Here is a 15,726-nt window from a genome sequence, read left to right as displayed (position 1 = left end):
TTGCCTAGATACTGCCAATCTTACGTGGGAGAAAACCCGAATAACCAAAGATCCATATATATATATATATATATATATATATATATCACAGAGATTTGGCTGAATGAACTGGGAGAGGTGTCCTCGTCCAGTTGCATTCACTAGAGTACCCGTTCATCACCAGAACATACTTGAAGTCGGAGAAGGTGAGTTGCTGCGGTCCATTGGGATTCCATCTTCTTCTGCAGGTTCCCTGTCCACTTGAGTATTAAGATTGAATTGGCAGAAGTACTAAGGATACATTGGAGATTTTATGGGTGTACTGCCTGCCATTAGTCTCCCTTGCTGAACTGACAAGAGCATAGCGGTATATAGGAACGATCTTGGGAGACAGGGCAAAGAGACTTAGCCAAGGGAATGGTCAGAGAAAAGGCAGTTTAGCCCAAAGCAGGAATGTGGGTGGGGCAAAAACAGTCCCTCCCTAGTTTGGGGACTGTAAGGGGGATGGGAAGAGGGAGAGAGAAGTACTTTCAGACTTGCAAGATTCTTTAATGTATCTTTGCAATAAAGTCGAATTAGCTCATTTGGTTGGGTTTCCTGTCTGGTACACCTCATAAGTCTGACGGTCTTGCAAGTCTCCTTTTCCCAAAGAGAGGAATTTTAGGAGTGGCCTTTGATTCCCCAGGGAGCTCTGCGATCTGCCAAGCATCCATAGCAGCAGATAGATGCACAGATTAACTTGCAGAATGCCACCATACAATTAATACAACAGCTGGGACAGAATTTTCCTCAATTCTCAGCAGTTCAATTTTTGGCTCAGCCAGTGATCCTGCATTCCCATGGGAGCTTGCTAGAGAAATTCAGAGGGGACCAGGAATAATTCTGGACATTCACTGTAAATGTACTGTGTTTATGGGAGGAAAACTAGTGGAATTTTCTACTAAATGCACCAAAGTGACTTCTGCCAAGTTTGCTGAAAGAAGCAGCAGCTAAGTGGGCTATGCTGTTCAAACTTAATATTACCAAACATCATTATATTACTACCTAGTTTACCTGCTGTTTTTATATCTTATAGCAATAGCACTTAGACTTATACATGCTTTTACAGCCAACTCAGTTTAGAGAGTTTACAGTTTACAGCATTTTACAGAGTCAGCCTATTGCTCCCAAAAATCTGGGTCCTCATTTTACCCAACTCGGAAGGATGGAAGGCAGAGTCAACGTTGAGCCTGGTGGGATTTGAACTGCCAAACTGCAAGCAGCCAGCAGTCAGCAGAAGTAGCCTGCAGTACTGTATTCTAAAATCCAAATCTTATTGGATTTTATTTATGTATTTTTATTCAAATTTTATTTTCAGTGGGCTTTATTGTAAAGCACCTAGAGAATTTCAGCTACCAGACAGTTTGCAAAATAGAAACAAATAAATGGGGTCTGTTTCTTCCTCTTTCCTGGTAACCATGCTTGAAATACCTGGGAAGAAAGAGAAGTACCTCTAGGAAGTGTAGAATGACAGATATTCAATAGCAAGCATTTTAAATCCTGATGCAGAGAAGCATATGGAAACCGTGCAAAATAATTACAATAAATAAAAAGGGAATATTAAAATATATTATTGTTAATCTAGAATGTATTGTGACAGATTCCTTATTGGATGGGAATTGGGAAATGCATATTTTTATATAGTTGTCACCAACTAGGAGAGGTGACTGAACCTTATTAGCAGAAGACAGTTTGGAACGAATGGATATATACAGAATTGGATTTCTACAGTCGTTCTTTAATTCATTTACAAATTAAGTCCACTAGTGCTTAAAAAGAGGCTATTGCTTGTCCACTGGATTCTATAGATATTCAGGAATAGTTGTGGGTGAATGTCAAATATGTATTTGGCTTCTCTTCCGTCTTACATGTTACATGCATTCTGGGCGATGTAAAATTCAACAAACTGGCACCTACTTGGTCTCGAGAGCAAAAGAGGACAAAACTCATAGATTTTTCTTTTATAAAATAAAACCTTCCCAGAAGCAAAAACAACTCCTAAAGGTAGTAGTATTTCCTGGGACAGCAAGCTACAATGTGAAAACAATGACACTGTCTAAACATTCTCTCTTATTGGATTAATACTGCTCTAAAGTTGACCTGCATGTTACCTAACACTATTATACATACAATGAAATCTCTATTACATGGTCCCAGGATGCTTTTCCGCAGCACAGTCATGCAAGGTCACATAGCAAACATTCGTCATCTTATCTGCACAATATTAACAATATGAGCTCAATATTTCTTAAGAGACCTGCTCCTTAGATCTGATGCCAAGGGGTATCCATTTACCGTATGAGAAGATTATCATCTCCAATAGGTCACAAACCTGAAAGGCCTGCCCTCTTCCACTCCGCCCCCCAACTCCTAGGTCAGACAACACTTGATTTTGTTGTCAGTGCTGTTGAACCTATTTATTACGAGAAGTGCAAACAAAAAACCAAAAAAACCACCCATTCCTACTGGCCAGAATCTGGATGTTGACACTTCTCCCACAGGGGTCTTCAAATTTGACAGCTTTAAGACTTGTGGTCTTCAACTCCCAGAATTCCTCCTCCAGTCATGTTAGCTGAGGAATTCTGGGAGTTGAAGTCCACAAGTCTTTTAACTTGCCAAGTTTGAACACCCTTGTTCTACCACATGAAAACCTCATCTGGTTACTTCTCAAGCTGGTGGCCAAGAGGAGAATGCTGTCCTCTCTTCCTTTCATACAGACATGTTCCCAACAACACATATTATGTTCAGTGCTTACAGGTAGTTCTCTACTTATGACTGCAACAGGAACCGGAATTTTGGTCATAAGTCATGAGGGTCTTGTTCCCGTGACTGGACCCAATTTTACAGACATTTTTATAACTCTCATTAAATGAATCATGCGGTTGTAAGTTTGGACCCATTCTCCCAAGTGGGAGGGTGTTTCGTTTTTTTTTTTTGCTGAAAACTAGTAAACAAGCATTGCAAATTGTAGTCATGTGATTGTACGATGCTGCAACCAGTTGTAAGCCGGTTGCCAAGCACCTAAAATGTGGTCGTATGACCACAGGGGAGCAACATTTTACAATGGCTGGAATTGTTTTATGGGCCCTAAATCCCCTTTTCCAAGTCTTCTGTAACACCAAATGATCATGAAACAATCAGTCATTAAATTGAGGACTACCTATATAGGAAATTCTCAGGCAAGTAAGTTCTTTCTTTCTTGATACCAGCTCTGTAAATGATAGGTTGGTTCTCGATATGACAATATCTCAAGCAGTTTTACTTCTACAGAGCCTTTACGTTCTTATGCCTCTGGTTTTTTTCAAAGGGAATACAGGCCTGAGGAAAGGGAGACTAGAATTCTTACACTGAATGGATGGCAGACCTAAAGAGAATCTCGAGGTTTCCCAAAAGTGTGCTTCTATGTGAACAGAACTACTCAAGCTGAAAAAGAGGATTAGACCAGTGAAATCCCTAACTGTTCTGTGTTATCTATTCTCAGAAGTTCCGGGGTGAGGATTCTGTAATTAGCTGCAAACTAAGAATGCTGTAAGAGGACACTCTGCCTATGGGTGTATCCAGGTTAAGCTTCCACACTGAGGTTTCTAGGTTAGGGTCTAGGTAATAAGAAGATTTAACAAGTTTAAACATGGACTCATTTTTTTTGTGTGTGTGTGTGTGTGGAATTTAGAAACATTGGTTGTGGTTCACACAGCATGCTTAACCTGGGACTTACTGAATTATTCCACTTCCTGGGATCACGCAACACATGGAACCATAAACTGGCCAATGGTCTGGGTTGCGCATTTTGCTAAGCCTAACCAAAGTTAAGACCCATCAGGCTTACCATGTTGTGTGAATACAGGCCCTGTGCCCTTACCCGACTTAGTTAAGCCTGCAGTGTGAAAACAGCACTACAAAGCACTTGTTAGAAAGTCCTTCCTAGTAGATAGTGGTCATAGGTAGCACCAATGCTATTTGGACAGCTGAAGTTCATCCTTTGTGCAGTTGTGTTGACAAAGAGATATTCAAGCAGGCTTGGTGGGGCTTCAGAGCTTGGCCAAGTCATTTCTCGGGCAGCCCCTCTCACGACCTATTGTGAGATGCACTTATCATGATATTGGGCAAAGCGTTACGCCGCTTCTTCCAGGAGCCCAGCTCCCGAGAGTACCTCCTTATCTGCCTAAACCAGTGGTGAGTTCGGGCCTTGTCCCCATCTCGAAATATGAAGGATTCCCGTCTTATCTCAAGCAGTTCAAATGTGTCGTCGCAGTCGGGATCCACAGAGACGACACAGTTGCTGAGTCTCAAGGGCTCCCTGAGCAAACTGAACTTGCCATTGTTCTTATCCCGAATAAGGACCAATACTGCATCTTTCACAGAGCCTGGCTCCCCTGGTTCAAAACTGGACTCAGATGCACGCCTGATGTTGACCATCAGGAGAACTTGCATCTTCTGGAACTTCAACGTCTTGCTGCCCTTTTTTACCCATTGTCCATCAGGCGGCTGGGCCAGCTGTAAGGAGCCTTCCATCACAAACCGTGTTTCTTCCCGCAGCCAGCCCATTGTTTTGAGAGCAGTTTCCCTCATTTCAATGTTGATCACCTCTCTGTTCTTCTTGCTGTCCTGGCGGAAGGAGCGCAGAGTCCATGAATTCCCTTCCTGCTTGGTTTTCATATTGATGTGTTCCAGGTGGGACTCGATGCGGCTTTTGGCCTCCAGCAGATTGCTGTAATCTGGGTGGTACTCCATGGTGGCTTTGATGATGCGGCTCAGAAGAAGGGGATACTTGGTGACTCTCTGTAGTGGAGCTATGAGGAAGGACCGAAGATTCATGCGACGAAGGGCGGTGTTGTCATTCTGAGAAACATTGAGGAATATCCTGCAAATAATGGGAGTGATTAAATCATAACCTTTTTCATGCATACAAAACTGTAAGAAAATCTGGGGGTGGAGTTAAAAGAGTAACTAGCCTAGAATTCCTACGTAGTCACAAGTGGACCAAGTCCAACCCTCCCTGAATTTCATTGACCCTTATCTAACTCCTAGCAGATGCTAACCTTTAGTAAAGAAGGTTCCTGTGTTTAGGCATTGTGTTTTGGTAATAAATCAGTTTAATTGGACCCTCAAGTGTGGAGCTGGTCTTTTGTGCTGAACAAAAACGTATTTACCTCTAGTGACCAAGTGCCTTAACAATGCATTATGCTGATGCTTAGTGGAACTGAATTATTTCTCTACTCACCCTTCTGGATAATCACTCAGTCTATTTCAGAGTTTAATTCATTATATAAATTATGCAGCATGGAATAAGAAATAGGAGTTCTACTCAAAAACCGAATCTTATCATGAGTCATCTTTTAGATGGAGCAAGGATCGAAATGTCAACCCTACTGATTTACTCCGACCACAAAGATCTACTGAGACAAAGTCCTTCATTTCTGCATAATGGCAGCAGAGCAGGCTGGCCCAATTACTACACAGACTTAGGCAGATGTTTTGGACAAGACAGCTGAATGAAGCATAGATTATGCTGAATCCCCAGAATTAACCTTCCATTCATGGGTATAATGGCGGCACTTACAAATGATAAAGATTTACTTAATCACAATTGGAATTGCCTTTGTACATGACAGGGGGCACCCCGTGGCTTTACTAGCTTACTAAATTACTACATCCAGCCTTCCATGAGGGACTCTGGCAACCTGCCCGTTTGCACATCAGTTCCCTATTCTCATTTTTCTAAAATGTCTCACATATAGACATGAACATGGAGAAATGCGTAAGGGCCAAAGAGCATCTATTTCTTTTCATGTATAGTGAATGGAGAATAGATAGCCCATCTTTTCTGTCAAAAGAAAAGATGCTAAAATGCACTAGTTGGGTAGACTCCTCAACGTTTAGGATCATGTTATGATAAGATAAGGTTGCTGGAGCCAACCGAACCTGTGCCAGTGGCCCATCCCTAGCGTCTGCTTCTAAAGGCACAGTTGAATAACAATAATGAAAATTGCAGTGGATTAAATATTGAAACAGTCATTACTATTTAATTTTCAGAATTTTACAAACATATTGTATTCCACTTTCTTTCTAATATATTTTTTGCTTCTTCTCCCACCTGAAAATAATTGCAACTATTGCATATAACTATTCAAAAATTAGCATTTTGAATTTCCTAAATCTGACTTATCCAATTGGTAGCCAAGGACTAGTTTTCTACCACTTACCATTTCGTCAATAATTCCAAGGGTATGCAAATGTAGATTTTATTATCAAGACTCACTTTGGACAAGAATTTGTATAGTAAATTCAAATTTGTACAGCAAATACAAGAATTTGTATTGTAATAGCCCTAGACTTATATACCACTTCATCATGCTTTACAGCCTGCTCTAAGTGGTTTAGAGAGTCAGCATATTGCCCTCAACAATTTTGGGTCCTCATTTTACCCCCTTGGAAGGATGGAAGGCTGAGTCAATTTTGAGCCTGGTGGGATTTGAACTGCCAAATTGCAGGCAGCCGATAGTCAGCAGAAGTAGCCTGCAGTACTGCACTGCTCCACCAAGACTCATATTGTTGATCATTTCCTAGAAAACTCGTATTGTTTCCTAGAAAACATTCTAAATTCCTAATCATAATCTTTCATCTCCTTTCTTCCTATCAAATATATATATTTTGGCTTCACAGAAGGTACGAGTTTTATTTAAGAATCAACTTTGCTGCGCTTACAAATTTCTACCTCAGGAGTAATGAATTAAAATGAAATCATAGGTTGGCTCAATAGTTTCACTTTATTCTCTTCCAGTTTAGCAAAGTAATAGGATTTGTCTTAGTGACTTTCATTGTACTTCTGAGTCAATGTTGACTCAAAGTGTTGACTAGTCCCTTTTGCTTAGCATGATTTTCTGAATTGGTTTGCCATTTCTTTCTTCATGGGTTGAGAGGAATTGGTTTAAGATCACCCAGCGGGCTTAATGCCAAAGGTGAGACTAGAACTCATGACTTCCCAGTTTCTGATCTGAACCATTGGAGATAGTCCTTGACTTACAACCATTTGTTTAGTGACTGTTCAAAGTTACAACAGCACTGAAATAAGTAACTTATGACTATTTTTCACTCTAATGACCATTGCAGCATCCCCATAGGCCCATGATCAAAATTCAGACACTTGATAACTGGCATGTATTTATGTTAGTTGCAGTAGCCTGGGATCATGTGACAAGCAAAATCAATGGGGAAGCCAGTTTCACTTAGCAATCTTATTATTAACTTATTATTAACAACCTTATTACTCACTCAACAGCTATGGCAAAAAGGTCATGAAATGAAATAAGACTCACTTAACAACTGTCTTGCTTGGCAACAGAAATTTTAGACTCACTTGTGGTCAAAAGTTGAAGTCTACCTATTCACGAACCTGGCTCTCTTAGTCACTCAGGGAAACCAATAGGTGAGTAAAGCCATTTCATTATCCCAGTTGCCAACATGTCACTGTTAGTACAAGCTCAGAAACATTAGTTCCTCAGCTCTAGTCATCAGTATTATCCACCCGCAAAGCACAATTGCTTCCAAGTGTGTTTTCTTGAACCTCCTGCCTAGTTAAAAATTTGGAACCATCCTCACCTGAGTAACTCTTTTTCCTTTTCCAATGCATTGAGCATGTTCACGGAGGATGGCTGCTGGAGACAATATGTCTGGAATGCAGGCAGCATGTTCACAAACTCCAGGAATATTTCACCAATGCACACAGTCATGAGGTCATCATCACCCTGTCAACATACAAGATGAAGAAGAGAAACAGAAATGCTGAAGGGTAAATAGTTAATGGGGAGAAGTTGGAATGTTGAGTTGATTATTCTCCTCCCAATTTCCTTTCCTGATCATTTTCACTTTCCGTTAATTGGCAATATTAGTTAGAAAAAGATGCTTAAGAAAAGGCGCTTCCCCAAAAGGCTTATGTGGAAACTAAGGCTTATGTGGATGAATCGAAAGCAGATGAACCATCATACCACATTACTAATAAAGACAAAATGGCAGCATCTCTATTCTGATATTCTGATACAGCACTAAAAATTCAAGCACTGTTCAGGATGTTCTGAAACTCAGAAAATAGGAAATCTAAATACTGTAAAGCAGGAGTGTCAAACTCACGTCGTCACGGCTGCATCATGTGATATATCGGGACTTCCCCTCCCCCTTTGCTAAACCAGGGGTGGGCGTGGCCAGCATGTGACATATCCGGCCTGTGGGCCGGAGTTTTTTCAGCCCTGCTGTACAGTAACTCAAGCAGGAACTAAAAGTGGAATAAGCTAGGAAGATCTGAGTTGGTTTAAAGAATTAACAACTAAATGAAAGTCTTCTCAATTTCCAGCGGTTGCCTAGAGTGCTAGCAAAGCTTACTGTGTTACCATGAAATATAAACTTGATGTTCATTACTGGAAAAAGATATTACAGACATTATATTTGATTTGGCTGATATATAGGATTGTAACAAGAAAATTTTTTGAGGATTAAAGGAAGTGGAGACAATTTAGAAAGGACCAGTTCTGTTGAATATCTCAAATTTAATGACCATCTGTTGGATTTAAAAACTTCAGATAAAAATGCTATTATAATAGAGAGGAACTGAAATAATTCTGATATTTAGAATACTGTGTTCAGGATTTAATTTTCAGCTCTTTGATTGTCCTTGATTTCCCTGTTTGAACTTCCAGCATCATTGGAGTACATAAGTCAACATGCCATATTATAACACGGGCTCAATTTACATATTTCTGTCTTGGCTTAAAGAAGAAATCTTGGGCAAGACATCATTTCAAATTTCAGCAAGTGTTCATACATTTTGGCAATTACATGTTCATCATTTCTACGTATAATTCAACGGTTAACCTCAATCTTTCCTTTTCTTTTAAGCAGTTTTCAATAATAAGATCTGAATGTGGTTTGCGATGCTGGCTTGTTCTAAAGCAGGTGACCCTACAGTTCTTTGGTATGGATATGGCAAATTGAAAACTTCTACGCACAGACTGAGAAAATGGGAATTCATGAAGGCAGGTGGGGCTCATTCATAAGTTTCAACTTCTTAGAAATTCAAAACCATTCATTGCCTTACCATTCACCAACTGAAACAAATGTGCATCTTTTTCTACATTGGGATTTGCCTTTTATTTGATAAAGGTTATGATCCAATGCAGGGGTGTCAAACTGGCTCCCCAAGGGGCTGGATGCATCATGCCCCACCCCAGCTCCGCGAAAAGGAAAATGTCGCAAAACATCACATGATGGAATTCAAAGGCACCAAAAATAAACATCTGTAGTTACATTTTTTTTCCCTGCAAAAATTGAGAATACTTACAGAATTCTGAGGAGGTCCACTAAGAAACAGTTAACTACTCATTAAATATACTGGGGTTTATTTGCAAGTAGAAGTGCACTAGACTGCAGTCCAAAACATGTGAGAGCCAATTTAAATAAACTTCACCTTTGAACTATGGTGACCTGTGACCACTGAGTGTATTCAAATAAGTGGACATTAGGATCGTGCAAAGCATTTCACAAGGACACCTTGCAAAATGCAGAAGCATGAATGGCTCACCCCTCCTCGAAGTATTAAAGCAGCCACATCTTCTAGAAGGGTTGCCACAGCTATTTCAAGTGTTTTCTCCAGTTTCCGCATATGTGAACACACACGGGCAATACTTCTACTGGGGTATCACAAGCAAAGCAAAATGACTCTAACTGCATATGCATATGCACGCAGAGACAAGGGGGGGAACCTTTAAAGCAGTCAAGCCGCTGAAGAATGTAGCTACTATAACCCACGGGTGTCAAACTCACAGCGTCACGTTGTCATGTGATGTTTTGTGACATTTTTTCCCTTCACAGAGCTGGGGTGGATGTGACCTGTGCATGACGCAACTAGCCCACGGACTGCCAGTTTGACATCTCTGCTGTAACTCTTGAAGATATGTAACACACTTGCACCTTTCATAGGGTTGTCATAGTCCTAGTGAAAATAACCCTCCTCTTCCTCTTCTTCCTTCCCCCTCCTCCTCCAAAGCTGTTTAGTAGGAGTATGGTCAATTGTAGGACAACCCTATTACTATTAATCTTCTCATCACTCCTTATCACCCACCCCCTCCCACTTGTGACTGTATCGCTGTAACTTTGTCGCTTGTATCCTTACGATTTATATTGACTGTTTCCTAGTATGATTTGATTGCTTATTGTACCCTATGGCTATCATTGTTGTATCTTGTGATTCTTGACTCTTGACGAATATATCTTTTCTTTTATGTACACTGAGAGCATTTGCACCAAGACAAATTCCTTGTGTGTCCAATCACACTTGGCCAATAAAGAATTCTATTCTATTCGACCCTTTTCTCATTACTAAAAATACACACAACTTCCTAATAGATCACCAGGCCTTTGGGCCATCTCATTCAGGGCTGTCCAGTTATAAGAAATTTCTCAGGATCTTTTTCCAGCTTTACCTGGAGTTCCCAGGAATCAAACGAGTATAAAATTTGGCTATAGCCTGAACTATGGCCTCTCTCTCTGACCATCCATCTATCTGAATCAGTACTATTTATTCCAGAAGACAAAGATCTTGTGGTGCTTCAGCTGTTGATAAGCTACAGCTCCCATGATCCCTCACGATTAACCATGTTAATTCTTTTGCTGAGGCTTATAATTGAACCATGTTTGAAGTTCCTTGCCCTACCCAACTCAATTTGGACAGCAATTCTCCCAATTTTATAGGGAGGCCATCTATTGCTTAAAAATTAAAGCAGAGCTTTGTACACCTGGGACCCAAGTTAGCATTATCTGTATGAGGGGAAAAAATGCAACAACTGTGTACTAGTATTAAATGAAAGCTTTTCCCCAAAGTGATTGCCAGTCTTAAAATAATTATCTCTGTCTCAACTGACTTTTGAGGTTAACCAATAAGGCTTACAGATTGGCATAATTAATGTATTTTAATGCCTTTCTAATCCATTATAAATAACCTTCAATGCCTTCAGGAAAGATGGACAATCTGCAACATGGTTTGAATAATACTTAAGAAATCAACTACCCTAATGTTCATTCATTCATTAACTGTTGGCAAAGCTAAGGTTTTCTTTTAATTATTAATTCAGAGGCAAAACTATCCCATTTGGATGATGCTGTCAAAATGAATTTCCGTAGGAAATTACAGGTAGTCCTTGACTATGGTCTGTTGTTAAGATGGTTGCCGAGTGAGTCATGTCCAATTTTATGACCTTTTTTGCTGCAATTATTAGTTGAATCACTGCAATTGTTGAAGGAATCGTGCAATTATTAGCTGAATCTGGCTTCCTCCGTTGACTTTGTCAGAAGCTGGCTGGGAAGGTTACAACGGGCGATCGCATGACTCTGGGGGTGCTGCAACTATCCATAAATACATGCTATTTGAGCTGTGGTAGCGCAGTGGTTAACGTGCAGTACTGCAGGCTACTTCTGCTGACTGCTGGCTGCCTGCAATTTGGCAGATCCAATCTCATCAGGCTCAAGGTTGACTCAGCCTTCCATCCTTCCGAGGTGGGTAAAATGAGGACCCAGATTGTTGGGAGCAATATACTGACTCTATAAACCGCTTAGAGAGAGTTGTAAAGCACTGCGAAGTGGTATATAAGTCTAAGTGTTATTGCTATTTGCCAAGTACCCAAATTTTGATCAGTTGAATGTGGAGATGCTGCTTCTAAGAGTGAGGAACAGTTATAAGTCAACTTTATCAGTGCTGATAATTGGTCACTAGACAAAATGGTTGTAAGTTGAGAACTACTTGCATATGGTTTTCATTCCTTTCAGAAGCAGTAATGAACTACAAAATATAGACAGGCAGCGGTCTTTACATTACATTAGGGTTTTCTTATAGGAAAAAAAAAGCTTGTTAACATCGTTTTCCTTCAGCCAAAAGAAATGTGCTCATATTGGTAACCGAAGGCAGATGTCACAGTGCAACAGGTTTACTGAAGTTTGGGAAATGAAGGTGGACTTCATAGGGAAGAATAGACACTCAGTTAACTAAATTGAGAGCTGATAAAGCATATTTCATGTGCCTGTTCTAAGAATTCTGGACAGATGCACAGAAAGGATTCTGGGATACATCTGATGCAGTTAAACATCTGGAGGGTACCTTCTCAGAATGCTGAATTTCTCAATACATTGGAGGTCAACAAGATGATAGAATAGAATAGCAGAGTTGGAGGTCTTCTAGTCCAACCTCCCGCTTAGGCAGGAAACCTACACCACCTCAGACAAATGGTTGTCCAACATCTTTTTAAAAACTTCCAGTGTTGGAGCATTCACAACTTCTGGAGGCAAGTTGTTCCACTGATTAATTGTTCTAACCGTCAGAAAATTTCTCTTTAGTTCTAAGTTGCTTCTCTCCCTGATAAGTTTCTACCCATTGCTTCTTGTCCTGCCCTCAGCTGCTTTGGAGAATAGCTTGACTCCCTCTTCTTTGTGGCAGCCCCTGAGATATTAGAACACTGCTATCATGTCACCCCCTAGTCCTTCCCTACACATACCCAGTTCCAGCAACCGTTCTTTGTATGTTTTAGCCTCCAGTCCCCTAATCATCTTTGTTGCTCTTCTCTACACTCTTTCAAGAGTCTCAACATCTTTTTTACATCGCGGTGACCAAAACTGGATGAGTATTCCAAGTGCGGCCTTAGCCAGGCATTATAAAATGGTATTAATACTTCAAGTGAAGCATCTTTGGACGTAGTAATTCTTAAATGAATGTCACAAAGTAGCATGCTTCAAAAAACAAATAAGAGATCATCTAACTGCTGCAAATGGGAAGGGAATTGCGATTTGAAGTCACACAGTACCTGCTCGATAGCCTGCTCAATCTCTTCTTGAAGATACTCCAGGAAGTTTTCATTGAGGTCAATTAGCTCCTGGATATTGCTAAAAACCACCAACAGCTGTTCTTGTGTTAGAAGGCCAGCTGCTTGCATGGGGAGATAGAATTCCTCCTTGATGATGCGGAGGTCTTCCCCATAGCTAGCTTCAGTGTTGACAAATTCCAACACTGATTCCTTCCGTTCTGTCCTGCACTTCAGGCACTTCTCACAGAGAATGGCCTGTTTCCTGTTTTGATTCTGGACATCTGTTTCCAATGGAAAATCTCTGCCACCGCAGTCAGTGCAAGGTTGATGGGCTTCCCATGCCTGCAGAGATGTTAATGTTTCTGATGCCCGGTTCCTCCACTTCCTACTCAACACCTGGCTGATACCACTATCAGCCCGCTCCATCTTGGATGACCTAATCCTTGGCCCACCACCACCAATGACGGTGTCCGCACTGTCTCTCTCCTCGTTCCCGCCTGCAATTCCACTGTCTGCGCTGAGACTGCTAACGTTGCTCCAGCGGTGCTTGGAACGAAAGGAGCTGCTCAGGACATGGTGATTCTCATCAACAATGTTTCCATGGTTGACAGTGGCTTTAGCCAGTGCTGGACCTGAGCAGAGAAGCAAAAAGAATGGACATCACTGTCTAGCAATAAAAAGATTCACCTGTAATGATACAGCATTATTTTCATTGGAATCTTGGAAATCACCCGACCGATTCTGCTCAGAAACTAAAGCAAAATCGGACCAACTTACTATTTTGGTGGGAACACCACCAGAAAATTCGAAGACTGTAAGATAAATTGGGAAGTTGGAAACAATTCTCAAAATAGGGAAATGATATGAGGCTACCAAGAAAACTGCAGAGTCCATGTATTCACTAGGGGTCAAGTTCAATCTGAGGATACCTCAACTGTTATTAAGTAGAAGAAAAAATATTTTTGACATTTTTATCTACAGCTAATGTAAGCCACTCTCTAAGCCAGCAGTCCCCAACCTTTTGGGTACCAGAGACCAGTACCATGGAGAGAGATTTTTCCATGGACCTGAGGGGGTGTGGTTTCATGTGCTGCCTGAATCCTGTGGATGGGGATTCGCTTGTTTGTATGGCCCAGTTTCTACCATGCCACAGACCAAGGGTTAGGGATCCCTGTTCTAAACTGACACCATTTCTTTAGAAAATTAAATGAACTATGAAAGTTGGGCAAGAGAATCAGCCATTATTAAACTAAATACACTCTAGTAGTTATGCAACTTGCTAAGTGATTATCAATATCCGCAGTTAAGAAACAACGCAACAAAAACCTTCATGAAACTCCTAGGAGATAAGCATCCATGGTTTGACAGTCATACAGTGCTTAGCCTAGTAAGTAGACTCATTTGCTCCAGAGGTTCCTGTAGGACCAGTCGTTTCAGATTTGTCTCTTGTTCTGTATAAGATTAAATGCTAGATTAATGCCTGACACTGTGATGGTATCATCGCCCCTTTCTAATTACTATACTAGAAGCAACTTCAGGACATGCCTAGCCAAAACATGCAAGATTTCTGCTTGAGCTAGAGCAGAGATCTCCCAACTTGGCAACTTTAAGACTGGCTGGCTGGGGAATTCTGGGAGTTGAAAACCACAAGTTCTAGAGCTACCAAGTTTGGAGACCCCCTGATCTAGAGCTTTGTTATACAGGGCAGGAAGTAGTGTCAAATCAATTACATCTATTTTCTTTTTCCTATTGTAGACCTCTACAGCAAAGGTCAGTAATGCCACAGTCTAAATAGTATGTGTGTGTGTGAAGCCATGAAATTAAATCTAAAACAATTTCACTATTTAATGGTGAAATATTTCATGAGTTCATGAAACTCCTGTGTTCTTGCCTGTGACCTCATGACAGATGAGCTCAGCAGCTGACAACAGATGGACAACAGTGCAGAAATGATTTGCCACTGCCTTTTTCAGATGCTTTCTTCAATTCCCATGTTAGGTTACAACTCTGGGTTCCAATGGTTTCCAGCCCAAATATTAATCTAGGGTTGATAAATAGTTTTTGATATTTGAAAATCATTAAAGCAATAGCACTAGCACTTAGATTTATATACAGCTGAGCAGTGCTTTACAATCTGCTCGAAGTGGTTTACAGAGTCAGCATATTGCCCTCAACTATCTGGATCCTCATTTTACTCACTTAGGAAGGATGGAAGGCTGAGTCAACTTTGAGTCGGTCAGGATCGAACTACTGGAGTGAGCAGTGAGCCTGCAATACTGCATTCTAACCACTGCGCCACCACGGCTCTTGTTATGTTTTCAAGATCAACCAAAGTCAGCTACATGCTGCCATCTAGGCAGGACAACCATTATAAAAAAAGGAGAAAAAAATGGGATTTACTGGATTCTCTCTCTTGCCGGCGCTTCTGGGCATGGTGACAGGCTGCTGCAGCTATCTTTAACTCCAGTTGTTTCCTCTTTACTGCATCTGTTGGCATTGGGTCGCTGAAATGAGGCCGTAATCGACACTCCCGCTGAACTTTGATGCAGACCGGGGTTTCATAGGAGATGTCAGAACTCGATCTGCGGCAATTCGAGATGGTGCTCTGGAAGGTAAAGAAGTGGATTCAGAAGAAAGCTTTACACAGGATAGCCAATTATACTTCAACCAGGATGCTCACGCCAACTTTATATTTGTCAAATTCACCGAACAGAAGCCTGCCCCTTATATGCATGATTTCAATGTTGTAATGTGGTCACAAAAGGAGAAGAGTTTGTATCACAATATTGCAATGCATGTTTCTTCATTTGCTCCTCAATGCCCTGGTGTCCATAGTGGTGTCCATAGGAAGCCACTATCAGATCATCCA

The 15,726-nt window shown here is 40.9% G+C and overlaps 1 protein-coding gene across 1 annotated transcript in view; it reads right to left on the bottom strand.

Annotated features, from left to right (window-relative positions):
- Positions 1–3,668: 3,668 nt before the first annotated feature.
- Positions 3,669–15,726, bottom strand: part of LOC113441203 (uncharacterized) — a 91,317-nt gene continuing 79,259 nt past the window's right edge. Inside the window, exons 4-7 of the mRNA XM_026708083.2 lie at positions 15,258–15,462; positions 12,858–13,489; positions 7,618–7,763; positions 3,669–4,879 (exon numbers count right to left, since the gene is read on the bottom strand). Coding sequence (XP_026563868.2) covers positions 4,084–4,879; positions 7,618–7,763; positions 12,858–13,489; positions 15,258–15,462 — 1,779 coding nt within the window. The 3' untranslated portion in view covers positions 3,669–4,083. The remainder of the gene's footprint in view (positions 4,880–7,617; positions 7,764–12,857; positions 13,490–15,257; positions 15,463–15,726) is intronic.

Source organism: Pseudonaja textilis, chromosome 1 (genome assembly GCF_049901715.1).
Source record: "Pseudonaja textilis isolate UNSWEBS1 chromosome 1, rPseTex1.2, whole genome shotgun sequence".
Lineage (NCBI taxonomy): Eukaryota > Metazoa > Chordata > Lepidosauria > Squamata > Elapidae > Pseudonaja > Pseudonaja textilis.
Note: the sequence above shows the minus strand (reverse complement) of the source record. Positions and strands in the feature narration are given on the sequence as shown.